General features: G+C 35.9%; 2 protein-coding genes across 2 annotated transcripts in view; both read right to left on the bottom strand.

The window, feature by feature from the left end:
• Positions 1–2340: 2340 nt before the first annotated feature.
• On the bottom strand, positions 2341–8727 carry ube2j2 (ubiquitin-conjugating enzyme E2, J2). The gene is made up of 7 exons (XM_084427425.1): positions 8135–8727; positions 7514–7644; positions 6057–6097; positions 5862–5964; positions 5207–5345; positions 3629–3709; positions 2341–3540 (listed from the first exon to the last, which is right to left on the bottom strand). The coding sequence occupies exons 2-7, from the start codon at positions 7642–7644 to the stop codon at positions 3256–3258; spliced, it is 780 nt and encodes a 259-aa protein (XP_084283551.1). The 5' UTR covers positions 8135–8727; the 3' UTR covers positions 2341–3255.
• Positions 8728–9124: 397 nt separating this feature from the next.
• acap3a (ArfGAP with coiled-coil, ankyrin repeat and PH domains 3a) overlaps positions 9125–13772 on the bottom strand; it is a 72299-nt gene continuing 67651 nt past the window's right edge. The window contains exons 25-26 of the mRNA XM_084428838.1: positions 9896–9998; positions 9125–9790 (exon numbers count right to left, since the gene is read on the bottom strand). Of these exons, the coding sequence (XP_084284964.1) occupies positions 9784–9790; positions 9896–9998 (110 nt within the window). The 3' untranslated portion in view covers positions 9125–9783. The remainder of the gene's footprint in view (positions 9791–9895; positions 9999–13772) is intronic.

The following is a 13772-nucleotide window of genomic DNA, read 5'->3' as shown; positions in this document are numbered from 1 at the left end:
TAGTTTTTTTCCAGTATTTTTGATCAAATAAATAAAGGCTGGATGAGAATAAGAGACTTTAAACAAAAACATTAAAAATAGTAATGTTTCCAAAATTTTGAACAGTACTGTATGTATGTATGTAGGCCTATATATATATATATATATATATTTAAAGACGAATTTACAGCGTAACTTTCGGTAATTATAGTGTACTTATAAATAAATACATGTAAATATAAGGGAACAATATGTAAAGTTTGGGGAATAAAGGGGTAACAACCAGGAGAATTAAAAAAAATATTTATACTGTAAGTATTATAGAACTAACTACTTATTTTACTATTATGATACAACAATCTTACATTTAGGAGCAATTTAGCGAGAACAAACACTGCATACCTTTTTGTAATAATGGTGTACCAATACATAATGTAATAAAAATTACAGGGTACATATGCATTTATACAGTAATCTTTTTAACAAAAGTGCACTGAAAATTAAAACAATTGCAACTTTTGCTTAAATATTGGGGAAAGATACTATTGTTTCATGTAGTGGTGCTTGTTACCCTCTTGTTTCGTGTAGTTACAGGGTAAGTGTGACATTGCGGGCCGTAAATTAAAGTGGTGCTTGTTACCCTCTTGTTTCATGTAATTACAGGGTAAGTACAATAAAAATACATACACATCTAATATCACTGATTCAGAAACCTTTATTTGAAAAACAACTTATTACAGTTGGTATGAATAGATAGTCTACAGTTTAAAAAGTTTAAAATATTGTAATTTTTCTTACAAACAACTATCGTTTTACTTCAGAAGATACTGATCCATCCATTGGGGTCGTATGGGTTACTACAGTTAATGCAGTATGTGCTGTTTGATGCTCCAACTTTTAGGAACACAATATATAGTATATGTATTCCCAGGGATGTATTGTAAAAAAAAAATTAAAACCTTTTTGTGTTAATCTGAAGAAGGAAAGTTATATACATCTCGGATGGCATGAGGGTAAAATATGAGTAAATGGTGAGGATGTATTTCTGGGTGTACTGCATTTTCTTTTAATACATAATACAGAATAGCAAGAGACTTGAATTTCTTCTTCAGATTCATCACTGGAAAGAAAGAAAAAGAAGAGGAAAAAAAGGAAGAAGCCAAGCAAGAGAAAAAAGGGGGGACAAAATGCTACTTTCTGTCAAGACTTAATTGTTGATATAAAAAAGCAGTTTTAAGTTGTTTTCAAATAAAGGTTTCCGAATCAGTGATATAAGATTGTGTATGTATTTTTATTGTACTTACCCTGTAACTACAAGGAACAAGAGGGTAACGAGCACCACTACATGAAACAATTACAGATTACTGTATAAATGCATAGATATGTACCCTGTAATTTTTATTACATTATGTATTGGTACACCGTTATTACAAAAAGGTATGCAGTGTATGTTCTCGCTAAATTGCTCCCAAATGTAAGATTGTTGTATCATAATAGTAGGTTGTTTCTCCTGGTTGTTACTCCTTTATTCCCCAAACGTTACAAATTGTTCCCTTATACTTACATGCAAGTATTTTTTAGGTACACTATAATTACCGGGCAGTAATCTAAAGCGTTACCAATCAATTTTTTTGAAGAACTTTGCTATATCTGCTGCACTCAATGGTATATTATACATACCAAAATTGATATCAACAATTAGATAACTGAGAATGGATCATTGGCATACAAATATCCATGTGCTAATATTTTAAGGGACTAAGGGAGTATTCAAATGCAATTTCATCTTAGTGATTGTAAATAACATGCCTGTAATTTGTAAAATAACACGAGGTTAAGGAGTGTTTTCGAAGAGTATTTTAACTTCAGCACAACATCTGAATATGTTTACAGCTGATATTTCATCTTTCATCAAATGCAAGAAGTGGAGTTGAATCACAAATGAACAAACTCTTTCTTTAATAGAATATTATTTATTCAAAATGTAAACACAACATGACTATCTCGGATTACACACCCCTCTAAAGGAAAGGATATCGATCAACAGTGTCCATGGAGGTGCTGAAAAACGTATTACTGCTACTATCGGGACTTCAGAACACTTGAACTGGGGGAGACCAGAACATTCTGGCGCAATAATGAGTATTACTTCCCTCCCGAGTCAGAATGAGCAGCGGCACGGCCGTTCTGACCCAGAAAGAGATGTGTTGCCGTGCAGGTAGGTCTCAGCAAACTAGACTTCGACTAGCAAGTCTTCATTGTGAATTACTTGTGCAACCCGAGGTACTTTTCCTAATAAAAACAACCAAAGATCTTACAGTATAACAGGAAACGTAAGAATTGAATGCATATTCACCTGCCTGTGTTTATAACAAGAATTAAATGGATTTTTCAATTTATTAAGAATTATTGCATAAAATCACAACCCTTGGAAACAAAAGAAGTGCTGTGTATCGTGAAAGCCAAGTAGTGCTGACAATCCTACATATTGCACAAAAACAATTTATAGTGTTGCATGGCCTAAAAAAAAATGAGTTCGTATACTTTTCTCTCAGCCGACGGTGACTCCCCTCTGAAAGAAAGTTAATGTACACTTGGAGCGCCGCATCATAGACAAACAGAAGACAAATAATTCATTTCACACCGCTTCTCTCCCGGCCTAACTTGTTGTTACGGTTGGCGTAGCGCAAGCGAGCACAAATGCATTTAAGAACAAGTTTCCATCGGTTAAGCATGTTTACAGTCGAGCCATTTCCATTACATAAAATACTCTGGGATTTTCGTCACAGCAATAAGTGGTGCGACACGCATCAGAACTGTTTTTTTCCTTTTGGTTTTAAGGAATGTTCTGACTTTTTTTTTCTCTTTTAATCTTCCACATAAAAACCCAGCATACTATATGCGCAGATTTTAAAATCTTACAGATCAATGAGAAACATGTAAAACAACAAATGCTGATTCAGGCCTTTAAAAAATAAAAGCCCACTCTGGTTAATTTCATGGTCACATGAAGTTGGCTTCCTTTGGGAACTGTGTAAGGTAGAAAATGTACTTCTTTTTTTTATTATTTTTTTTATTTCCTTACATATTAATAAAGCCATCCGTTCATGTGACCTTGACCTTTAAGTGGCCGTGTTACACGAGATCTGGTTGTCACCACTATGGAGGAAATCACCAAGCTCTCAATTTCATTAACAGGACACTGCTTCGTTTTATTTGGTCGTGAGAACAGCACCAGCCTTTCGTCTGTCCTGTCGATGGTTCTCATTGGGCGATTCATTCCTGCGCGATGCTCCGCAGAACATACTTGACCGTGTAGGCGAAAGCGGCGAAGCCTACAATGACGAACAAATTAGCGAGCGCTCCACCCAGGAGTCCATGGTTACGGTTGACCTGCTGGAGGTCGGGCGGGTGTGCCGCACCCGGGGGCAGGTGCCCGTTCAGGGGCAGGTGGCCGTTTTGAGCGTGATGGGCTTCGCCATCCGGCACCACGTCAGGGAGGGGCAGCGCCTGTGAGCGAGACCTGAGCTCTTCCTGCATACGCTGCTTCTGCTTGATCTCCTGTTTCAGGGGATCAAGTATTAATACATTTGTTGAAATAATGTGCTTACCGCTCATGCATACATCTGTGAGGAAGTCTGGCACTTACTTCAACAACATCTGGAAACAGTTCACAGAAGACTTTGTCCTTGATGTTGAATGCAAGACTCTGGGAGGCCAACTGTCTTTTCTGCAGGGAACACATTCAAACAAACACGGCATTAAAACTGATCTTGTTAACTTGTGTTCGTGCACATTTCAAGAACTTTTTCAAATTCAAATAAAATGACAAACTCTCCATTTTGAATTACTTCACAAATCCTGAATGCAATGTCCACTTTTGTATATCCAAACAATTTCTGATGGATAAAAATCAACTCCAGCCCAACAAAAATGCCACTTAAAAGTGGCCAGCACCCGGGGAACGGGGAACAGCACCAGTTCTCTTTTACACTCTCTTTTAAATATCAAGCACATCTTGCAGTAGATGACTGATTACAGTATTTGACTGATTTGCACATTAGGAGCCATTTACACGACACTGTTCTCAACTAAAAACAGAAAACTTTACATGCGTTTTGGCCGTTCATTTACACGATTACTGCCTTTTCAGTGTTTCTTTACAAACTCCGGCGCCAACTACTGGCCTGGCAGCATAATACAGCATTTTTAGTCATTTTCGCGGATCCATGTGAAAGGGGATCGTTTTGACAATATTGTCGTCTGCACACAAAAAACAAAGGAAAAACTTCAATTCACAGAGACAGAGACAGCAGAAGGTGCATCCTGTTTGTTTTCTTTATTTTACAAAGGAACACCTTTAGTTGTTATTGTGAGTGCACACAAATAAAATTTGTCTCTTTCAAATTATGTATTAGGCTACTCTGATGTAAGACCAAAAATGTATTTTAAGTTAAATACAAGTGATCGCGCCAGCGCCTGTAGTCATGCAGTAAAAGCGTTCTCCACACAAACACTTGGATAAGCGCATAATAATAGTGCACATTTATCTCGGTTAACATTAGAGCGAGCGGCCATGTAAAGTTGCTACTACTTACATGTTTCAAATGATAAGCCATATTTGAGGTAGATGGATGATAGGCGAACGTTTGGATTTCCTGCCCGACATACTGTATTTACCACCAGGACCTGCCGTTAACGGTCTATCCCTCACGGACTGCGTGATTTCGCCACCAGTTTTGTTTTTTCTGCGACTTATAAAATTTTTGGTCGACTAAGCCTCTTTCAGTCAACTGTTAGGGGGCAGCCCTAAATTATTTATTCACTTGGGTGAATTATTTAGGCTGGCTATCACCAGACCATGCTCACTCTTTTAAGATTGAACATTGGTCTGGGGAGTCTGCTCTGTATTTTCTATTGCACAAGAGGCGTGATCAACGGGCATAGTTCAAATGACTCTAAACGCCGTAACGGCTCTGGAATTGGATTGGATTAAACCCGCCAATAGCGCGCCAGGTGGATAAGCCAGTTTGTGATTGGTTCCCGCAAATTTGTAAAGGAAGCAGCAGAGATAAATGTACAGGGTTCCAGCCTGAGCTGCAGGGCGAAATCAAATCGCCGGCAGATCAGTCTACGAATTATTCCTTTAATAAAAATAAAAAACACCATGAGAAGGAACACAGCTTAAAGCATTTCACTCTTCACTTTAAATCAGCGTGACACTCACTGTGAAGTCAGAGGTTTCGATGCTGCCGAGAGTCGGGCCTTTTTCAACCATGAAGCTCAGGAGGCCGGTTAAGATGGTGGATACAGACCACGCAGGGTTCCACGTGTCAGGGTGAAAATCTGTGATGGAAAGACACAACCTGAAAGAGAGAGCGAAAGCTAGTCATTATGCAGGAATTGTATTGTTCTTCTGATTCGAGCGTACAAGAAAGACTTATTATGAACTCTATCGCTGCGTCCGAAATCATATACTTCCCTACTTGATAGTACGCCAAAAACAGTGCGCCAATAAAGTAGTATGTCCGAATATATAGCATTCAAAAAACAGTAGGCGAAAAGTCCTCGGTCCTACTACCGGCGAGATTCTGAAGCGCACATTCGATGGACACTTTACAATCCCATGAGGCCACGGGAGAGAATTGGTCACGTGACAGCAACAACAACATGGCGGATGTAGTACGTCCAAACTTCATTCATACTACCTATATGCACACTATTTATAGCAAACTCATGAGTTTGCTCAATAAAGGTTTTTTTGTTTTATATTGTAAACATTTCATAGCAGCAATAAGGCACTCGGGATTGTGTAATGCCCTTTGTAAGGGCCTAAATTTAGAAAAGAAAGACTGAGTTTGAAAAGATTACATTTTGTTTACCTTGTATTACATTTAAATCTGCCGTTGGGAGTGATCATGTATATGCTCGGTGGTTTGAAGGGAAATTCCCTTGGGAAAATCAGTTTGCCATGATAGTAACCACCTACGAAAAACAAAAGACAAGTCAAAATGAAGCAGATATTGCACAAAGCAGTTTACAAAGGGAAGCACTAAGAAATTAAAGAGGGAAGTCACCTTCATACGGAGTTTTCTCAGGGCCACGTACTAAATAATGCCTGAAAGAGAAGGAAACATGTGATAGTATCTAGAGTGATATGATTACAACCATTAAAACATTAAGGCCCGGTTTCACAGACAGGGCTTAGATTAAGCCAGGATTTGGCCATTTAAGTAGTTTTTATAAATGTGCCTTAGAAAAAAAAAACACTACTGATGTGCATCTTGAGACAAAATAATGGATTAGGATATGTCAGTGCAAGTTGCTTTCAGTTAAACTTTTTTACATGCAGTAAAAGCACAGTGGCAGATATTCGGCTGTCAAGCTTCAAAAGGGACAAATAAGCACCATAAAAATAGCCCATATAGGTAGTGCACTCACATTTCTGTCCTAATCCTCACAGAAAGCTATCATGCAGCTTCATAAGACTTGGAATGTATTGTTTTGATCCATATAGACCACTTTTCATGGTGTTTTTTTTTTTTTGTGTGTCCTTTCAAGAACTCATAAGCACCCGTCTCCATTCACTTTCATTGTATGGATGCAGAATGAACATTCAGCTCAATACAATGGAAATTATAAAACCGATTATAAAGGAAGTGTCCCAATTATGCTATTTTAAAGGTTCCTAATTTTGCCTTGAGATCTCATACAACAGGTTTACACGCGTTCAACACTTTAATTTTCCCATAATATACATTGTAGCATCTCCTCTTTTCTCACAGTGTCTGACACGGTTCAATAAATGATTCAGTTTCTCTGACTCTGACTCTGCTCTAATTGGTCAGATGGCCAAGTCTGTTGCGATTGGTCTATGGATATGGATATGCTTTTGCAGTGCAGAAAAAAGCATCTTCTTGATATGTCGACACAAAAACTAAACTCTTCCAGGCCTTAGCTACAGCTACAGCGTTTGAGGGCGGGGCAAAGTAGACGTTGTTCGCGAGCAGCCAATGAAGACAATAGGTTGGTGGCACTATGCAAATTTGTTACCAACCTATGTAGGTTTGTGCAGGAAGTAAGACTAATTACTGACGACTCGTTTCAGACGGTTCAGAATCAGATCTTTCTTTTAGGTGACAATAACTTTATTTATCACTTGTAAACAACAACATGGCGGATGTAGTACGTCCATATTTCATTCATACTACCTATATGCACACTATTTACGCCTATAGCAAACTTATGAGTTTGCTCAATAAAGATTTTATTTTATTTTATATTGTATTACATAAAATACAATATATTATGTTTTATATTGCATTCACAAACAGCTAATATTACACACTACATGTACATGAAAGGTAATATTTGAAAACGTATAACAGGGGGAACTTTAAGAATTAAGAGTCAAACTTGACATTTCCAAACTCAAATCACTATGCAATAAAAAAAAACAGGAAGTCTATCTATCTATCTATCTATCTATCTATCTATCTATCTATCTATCCGTTTTAAAGGAAATCAGATGTACCATTCCAAGATGTTGGAGGGCAGAGGTTCAGCACAGATATACGGAACTGGATCTTTCTTGATGCGGAGGTAGTCCTGTTTTAACCGCTGTGTTGCTGTTGTTGGGGCCCTCTTGTTTAAGTTGTTGCTCATCTGTGAAATCACATGGTACTCTCAGTTACACAATGAACACTTCCTATTCTTCATAAAATACACTAATGTGAAACAACAGAATATTCTAAATAATGTAAAAAGCCAGAAATAAATCAACGCTATTCAGATCATGTTTGTTGACATTAACTGCAATCATGTTGTTACGATTGTCAATAAGGAAGCAGCTTGACACAGACTGAAAGAACAATCTTACATCGTCTTCTCAATATACTAAACTGTAACGTTACAAAATTAAATACACAACGTCAGACATTTAAGCAAATATTGACCAAACTGTTGTGCTTTTTAGAACAACGTGGAAGCGTATGTTTATAGAGCGGTTAACACCTTCATTGTCAGCAACTGTAGACAAAATAAGACAATAACAGTGACAGACAGGTGTAAATAGATAAGTAACGTTAGATAGTTCGCTAGGTTTTAAAACACAGCCTTAGACACTGAAAGGGGATTTTTAACGGTTTCGTCTCACCTCTTTCAACGCCCTCCACGGGATCGACCAGGGTCAAATTGTGGTGATATATTGATATCCTTTTAGTTCAGAGTGAATACGCACTAGATAAACTTTCAAAAATAACAAAAATGTAGCTCTTCGGCTAAGGTGAAATTGTCATCTATCCCCCATACCAATATGGCTACCGCAACACACAAGGAAGTGATGATGTAAAATGACAAAATAAAAGTTCTGAAAAGCATTCGGTTGCTTTTCAAAATAAATGTCTGACGTAAACTGACATAAAACTGAGCGGGTTGCACACACATGAAAAAGAAATGCGTTTTAGGAGTATCGATGGCAAATGTAAGGATTTTAACGACGGGATTTATTTTAATGAATTGTTTTAAAAAAAAACAATGAATGAATTATTAGTGATTCATCTAGTATTATTAGTTATTGTCACATTATTTACACAAAATGTGTATCTTTAACTACACGTTGTCATATGAACACATATAAGCAGTCATTGATATAGGTCTAAAGAACCGACTCGTAAGAGTCATTTGAGTCCACAATCGACCGCTCCAGACACGTCGGTGCTCCCGCCATCTTGGAACGGTCAGCGTGTCGTCACTCAAATTAAGAATAATGATTCTTGATGCCTCAACATTGCGCATCTTCTCGTTGTTAAACCGCAGAGATTAATATTCCCAAAGAAATGGGATGACCTTTCACAGGTGAGAATGTGTTGGTTTGTGTTTTTATATGTATTGACTCAATATTACAGTTTTTTTTAATATGGTCCTTTTGAATTCACTGTAAAGAACCGGTTCACAAGAGTCATTCGTTTGTGAATCGCACTAAATGTTTTAGATTCACTAAAGAACTGGCTTCACTAAATAACTGTAATAACTTTTTGTGTGTGTGTGTGTGTGTGTGTGTGTGTGTGTAAAAATATACTGTGGCCAAAACATATACCTAATGTATCACCCAGATTAATATACAGCAAAATCATAAATTTTTTTTAGAGATATTTATTTACCACTTTTTGCATACCATCATTTTATATTATCAATTTGCATCTAAAAAGACAATATACAATATCTGCATTTGAATTTGCAATGATTTATAGTGGCTGTACAGATAAAATATATAGACTACACCAGCATAGTCAATACAAAACAGTACATTCATCACTACAGCAACAGACAAAATCACTGCAGATTCTCCAAAAACAACTTCCTTATTATTTCAACTGCTTTCAAAAAGAGGAAAAAGAAAAATCAGTGCTGGATATGTTTTATAATAGAGGGTAATAGTGATGCTTGTAAGAGTACTGAGATGAATTGTAAAATGGGAAAGCATTCATGCATGATCTTTTGATTATATGTTTTAACAGACGTGTAACCATAAATTGTAGATGTTTGGATGTCTGTTACTGTCTATGGCTAAAAAAAAAGGAGAATGCAAATGAAGAAAACAAACACAAAACATTAGGGGTTAAGTCCAGCTGACCCCCATAAAGCTACAAAAAATATAATTAAAATCATTAAAAACATTCAACACGACCACAATTTTTGTTTCAAGTCCTTCACGCTCATCTCCATCACACTTATTATATCAGCTAATCAAAGTGTCTTCTGCTCCAGCTTGTTTGGTGTCCAAAGTTTGACAGGGTTGATCGTTCATACTCTAGAAGAGATTAAGAAGAAATATATTCAAGTCGTGTGTGTGTGTGTGTGTGTGTTTATAAAGCAATATTTGCATTTATCTAACAGATTACTCAACGGATATCACCTGAAGGAGTGACGGAAGTGAACGCTCCTCCGCTTCAGCTTCTCAGGATTGTGGGATGCCATATGGGAAAACTCCCGGAAAATATCTAGGTAGGTGGTGTCACCTAAAATGGGAGCAAACACAGTTAATTTTGACTATACAAAACTCCTAAAATGCAGCTGTAATGTGAACGGAATGAAAGTCACGGAACAAAAAAGAAAATTGTGACTTTAATCTCACAATTGCGAGTTGATATCTCACAATTCGGTTAAAAAAAGTCTGATTTGCAAGTAGAGCAGCACGATAAATTGAGAATCATGATTATGACAAAATCATGACAAAATATTAATTGCTGCAGTCTTTTTGAAAATGTTTAATTAATTAGAATGGATTTTCTTTTTTTATTGGTTTGAATGAATGATTCAATGACTCACTCATGAAGACTCCACTTGTTTCATTACTGGACGAATCAGCGTTTTTGAACAAATCTCTTGAATGAATGATTCAATGACTCACTCACAAGCTGTGTCTCATTTCGAAGATTTGTTGGCCGCGTACGTCATAGAGGCTGCCTCATTTCAGTAAAGTAACCATTACATTCCAAAGTCATTAGGGAATTACAACAATTTATGCTTCACAAGAAATAACGGCCAATTATATAATGGTACACGGCTGACAAATGCGACCTCCAGAGGACACAGTCTTCAAAATGAGACACAGCTACAAATACTTAACTTGTTTTATTACTGGATGAATCAGCGTTTTTGAACGAATCTCTTGAATGAACGATTCAATGACAAATAATGTTTTTACAGTCACTTGTCGCCACCTACTGGTGTAACGATACAATCGTTATTTGAAGCGCCATGTTACTTTCAAACGGGGATTTGCTCTATTTTGATCGCTACCATAGACATCAGTGTTGAGTTATAAAAAAGTCAGAATTGCGAATTATAAACTCAGAATTGTGAAAAATATAGTCAGATTTGCAAGATATGAACTTGAAATTCAGACTTTTTTTCAAAAAATTGTGAGATATAAGTCAGAATTGTGAGATAAAAAGTCACAATTACCTTTTATTTTTTATTCTGCGGTGGAAACAAGCTTATAGTAATAATAGTTATCTTAAGTTAGAAGTTTAGTTTACTACTACTTTAATAATGCAAAAGCAGGCAAAGTAAGCAAGGCGAATAAGTCTATTACAATAAGTGTTTTCAGCACATTTTAATGCACTTTAGAATTAAGGGACAGAAACGACACTGTAAAGCACCCCCATCAAAATGAACCTTCTCCAGATCTTTGTGCCATATAGGGTCTTTGTATCGTCTTATAACCATGACAACAACTGAAACTTTAGAGGGGACAAAAGGGTGGGTTTGAACACACTGCCAAACTGTGTGAATTTCACATGCTTGATTTACAACGAGGAGACTGTCCCTGTCTTCCCAGGACGGGTACTCATGCGTACTGACCAGTGTTTGCAGGAGAACCATTTAAAGCGATATTTCTGTTTAAAAAGAAGTTGAGTTCTGTTGAATTTTATAAACTTATAATAGAAGTCTATGGGACAACCATGTCATGGCCCGCCTGTTGTACATTTCTGTCAACACGTTTGTTGCCAGTTGTTTTTTTTATAAACTGAGGTACGAGTTATTTTACAAACCGAGGTACAAACCAAATTATTTTATGTGGTAGACAAAAATATTTATTAAAAAAATATTCTATTAAAACATTTAATGCAATCAATTGAATTGGCATATATATATATATATATGTGCCAATTCAATTGATTGCATTAACTGTTTCTAATATAATTTTTTTTTATAAATATTTTTAAGTACCACATATACACACACAAACTTTTTTGTTTTCTTTGTCAACGATTCTTAATAATACGACATACACTATTGTTTAAGATTTTGGTATCAAGATTTTTTTTAAAGGAATTTATATTTTTAATGCAAGGATGCATTAAATTGATAAAAACTGACAGTAACAGACTTTTACATTGTTACATTTTTTTTCTTCAAATAAATGCTTTGCTTTTGAAAAAAAAAGAAAAAAAAAAAAGTATAGTTTCCACAAAATTATTAAGCAGCACAACCATTTTCAACATTGATAATCAAAAGTAATAATTTTTTTCTGTGCAGAAAATGTTAATTTAAAAAATATTATGATTATTTTTACATGTAAATTATCAGGGTCTCTAAGGCCCCAAACGAACAAATCTTGAGGGTTAAAAAAAAAAAATCACAGAAGATCCAAGAAGAAAAAAGTAATTTCCTCAAAACCTTACAGCAGCAAACTTGGGTTGATGAGTGAGTTGCGTTAATGCAGACAGTTGTATAATAACTCAGCAGACAGAAGAAAGAGGCAGAAGAAGAAAAGCCAAGCACAAGCAGTTAGTACTTCATTCACGTTTCATTTATTGTCATGATTCTTTTCGGTTTAGAAGGAAATGACAGATAAAAGGGCAGAAATGAAGAGCAAAAAGAAGAAAAAAAAGAAGTTGCAGAGGTTCTAATTTACACAAGAATCTTCAGTTATACAATATTCAGACTTTTTTTTTTTGTACAAAAATCGCAGCATGACACCGACATGAAAAAAAAAAAGCAGAAATATGAAAGCAAGCAGTAGAAGAGGTTATGTGCTACAGCCACCATCTAGAAATCAATCTTTTTATATGGTATTGGTGCATTATTTTATTTACTTTTAATAAAATTATGCTTTTGGTTGTTCAGTTTTTCGCTGCTTCAGGAGTCACACTGATTCGATATTCACAAAACGATAAACAGAAAGTGCTACGATTTCATTGGCCAGCGAGACGAAGACGACACACACCAACCAGTGACCTTTCACTCGGTACATTTCGGGGAACAACTTTACAGTAACCTAGCCTGTTCACAAACTACAAATAACACATTTACAAATGAATTTTCTCCCAACAAGTGCTATGTTTTTGATTGCTTTGGGAAAAGGGGTCCTTATACTCTAACATGTCTGTGGTCTTTGGTTGAGATCTTGAGTTAAAGTGATGGTACACATCCGAGTTTACATAATCAAAACACACCATGAGAACACGTCTCAGTTAAGACTGCCGGGAATAAATATACATGACATCACACGTTAACTCGCTTACAATGTCATCCAATAGTTAGATATGCTCATGCTTTATAGTATCCACTCCATTATAAAGCAGAAGTTTGGAAATTGAGATTTCATTCGCACAGATTCATGAAGGGCAAAAAGCAGCAGGAAACCAAACAGACCAGAGCAACAGCAATCAATGCACTGAAGATTAACAAACACACATTAAACTACTGCATTATACAATAACATACGCTACTGCTCAAAAGTTTGGGGTCAGTAAGATTTAAGGCATTATTATGTTACAAAAGATTTCTAAATGCCGTTTTTTTGAACATTATATTCAAAGAATCTTGAAAAAAGTATCTTTCCCTAAAAATATGAAGCAGCACAACTGTTTTCAACATTGATAATAATAAGAAATGTTTCTTGAGCAGCAAATCAGCATATTAGAAGGATTTCTGAAGGATCATGTGACACTGAAGACTGGAGGAATGATGCTGAAAATTCAGCTTTGATCACAGGAATAAATTACATTTTAAAATTTATTAAAATAGAAAACGGTTATGTTAAATCGTAATAATATTTCACAATTTTACTGTTTTTTCTGTATTTTTCATCAAATAAATACAGCCCTGATGAGCATAAAATACTTATTTTCAAAAATATTATGAAATCATACTAACCCCAAACATTTGAATGGTAGTGTATTGGTAATCGGTACTTTATTTTACAACCCAGTAAATAAATTGGCAATTTTGTTTTTGGTGTCTGAACTGGAGTTTGGTTCTGAACTGTGAAATTCACAAGT

This window comes from Rutilus rutilus, assembly GCF_951802725.1.
Source record: "Rutilus rutilus genome assembly, chromosome: 13".
In the NCBI taxonomy this organism is placed as follows: domain Eukaryota; kingdom Metazoa; phylum Chordata; class Actinopteri; order Cypriniformes; family Leuciscidae; genus Rutilus; species Rutilus rutilus.
The sequence above is the reverse complement of the archived record's forward strand: the minus strand, read 5'-3'. Positions and strand labels throughout refer to the sequence as shown.

What these genes read in the sequence shown, in the direction of transcription:
- ube2j2 (XM_084427425.1), bottom strand. Translation starts at nt 7,644, where the DNA reads ATGAGCAACAACTTAAACAAGAGGGCCCCAACAACAGCAACACAGCGG. An exon ending in TGAGAAAACTCCGTATGAAG is followed by an intron (nt 5,965 to 6,056) that starts GTGACTTCCCTC and finishes TGTTTTTCGTAG; the next exon opens with GTGGTTACTATCATGGCAAA. An exon ending in TGTTTCCAGATGTTGTTGAA is followed by an intron (nt 3,541 to 3,628) that starts GTAAGTGCCAGA and finishes CCCCTGAAACAG; the next exon opens with GAGATCAAGCAGAAGCAGCG.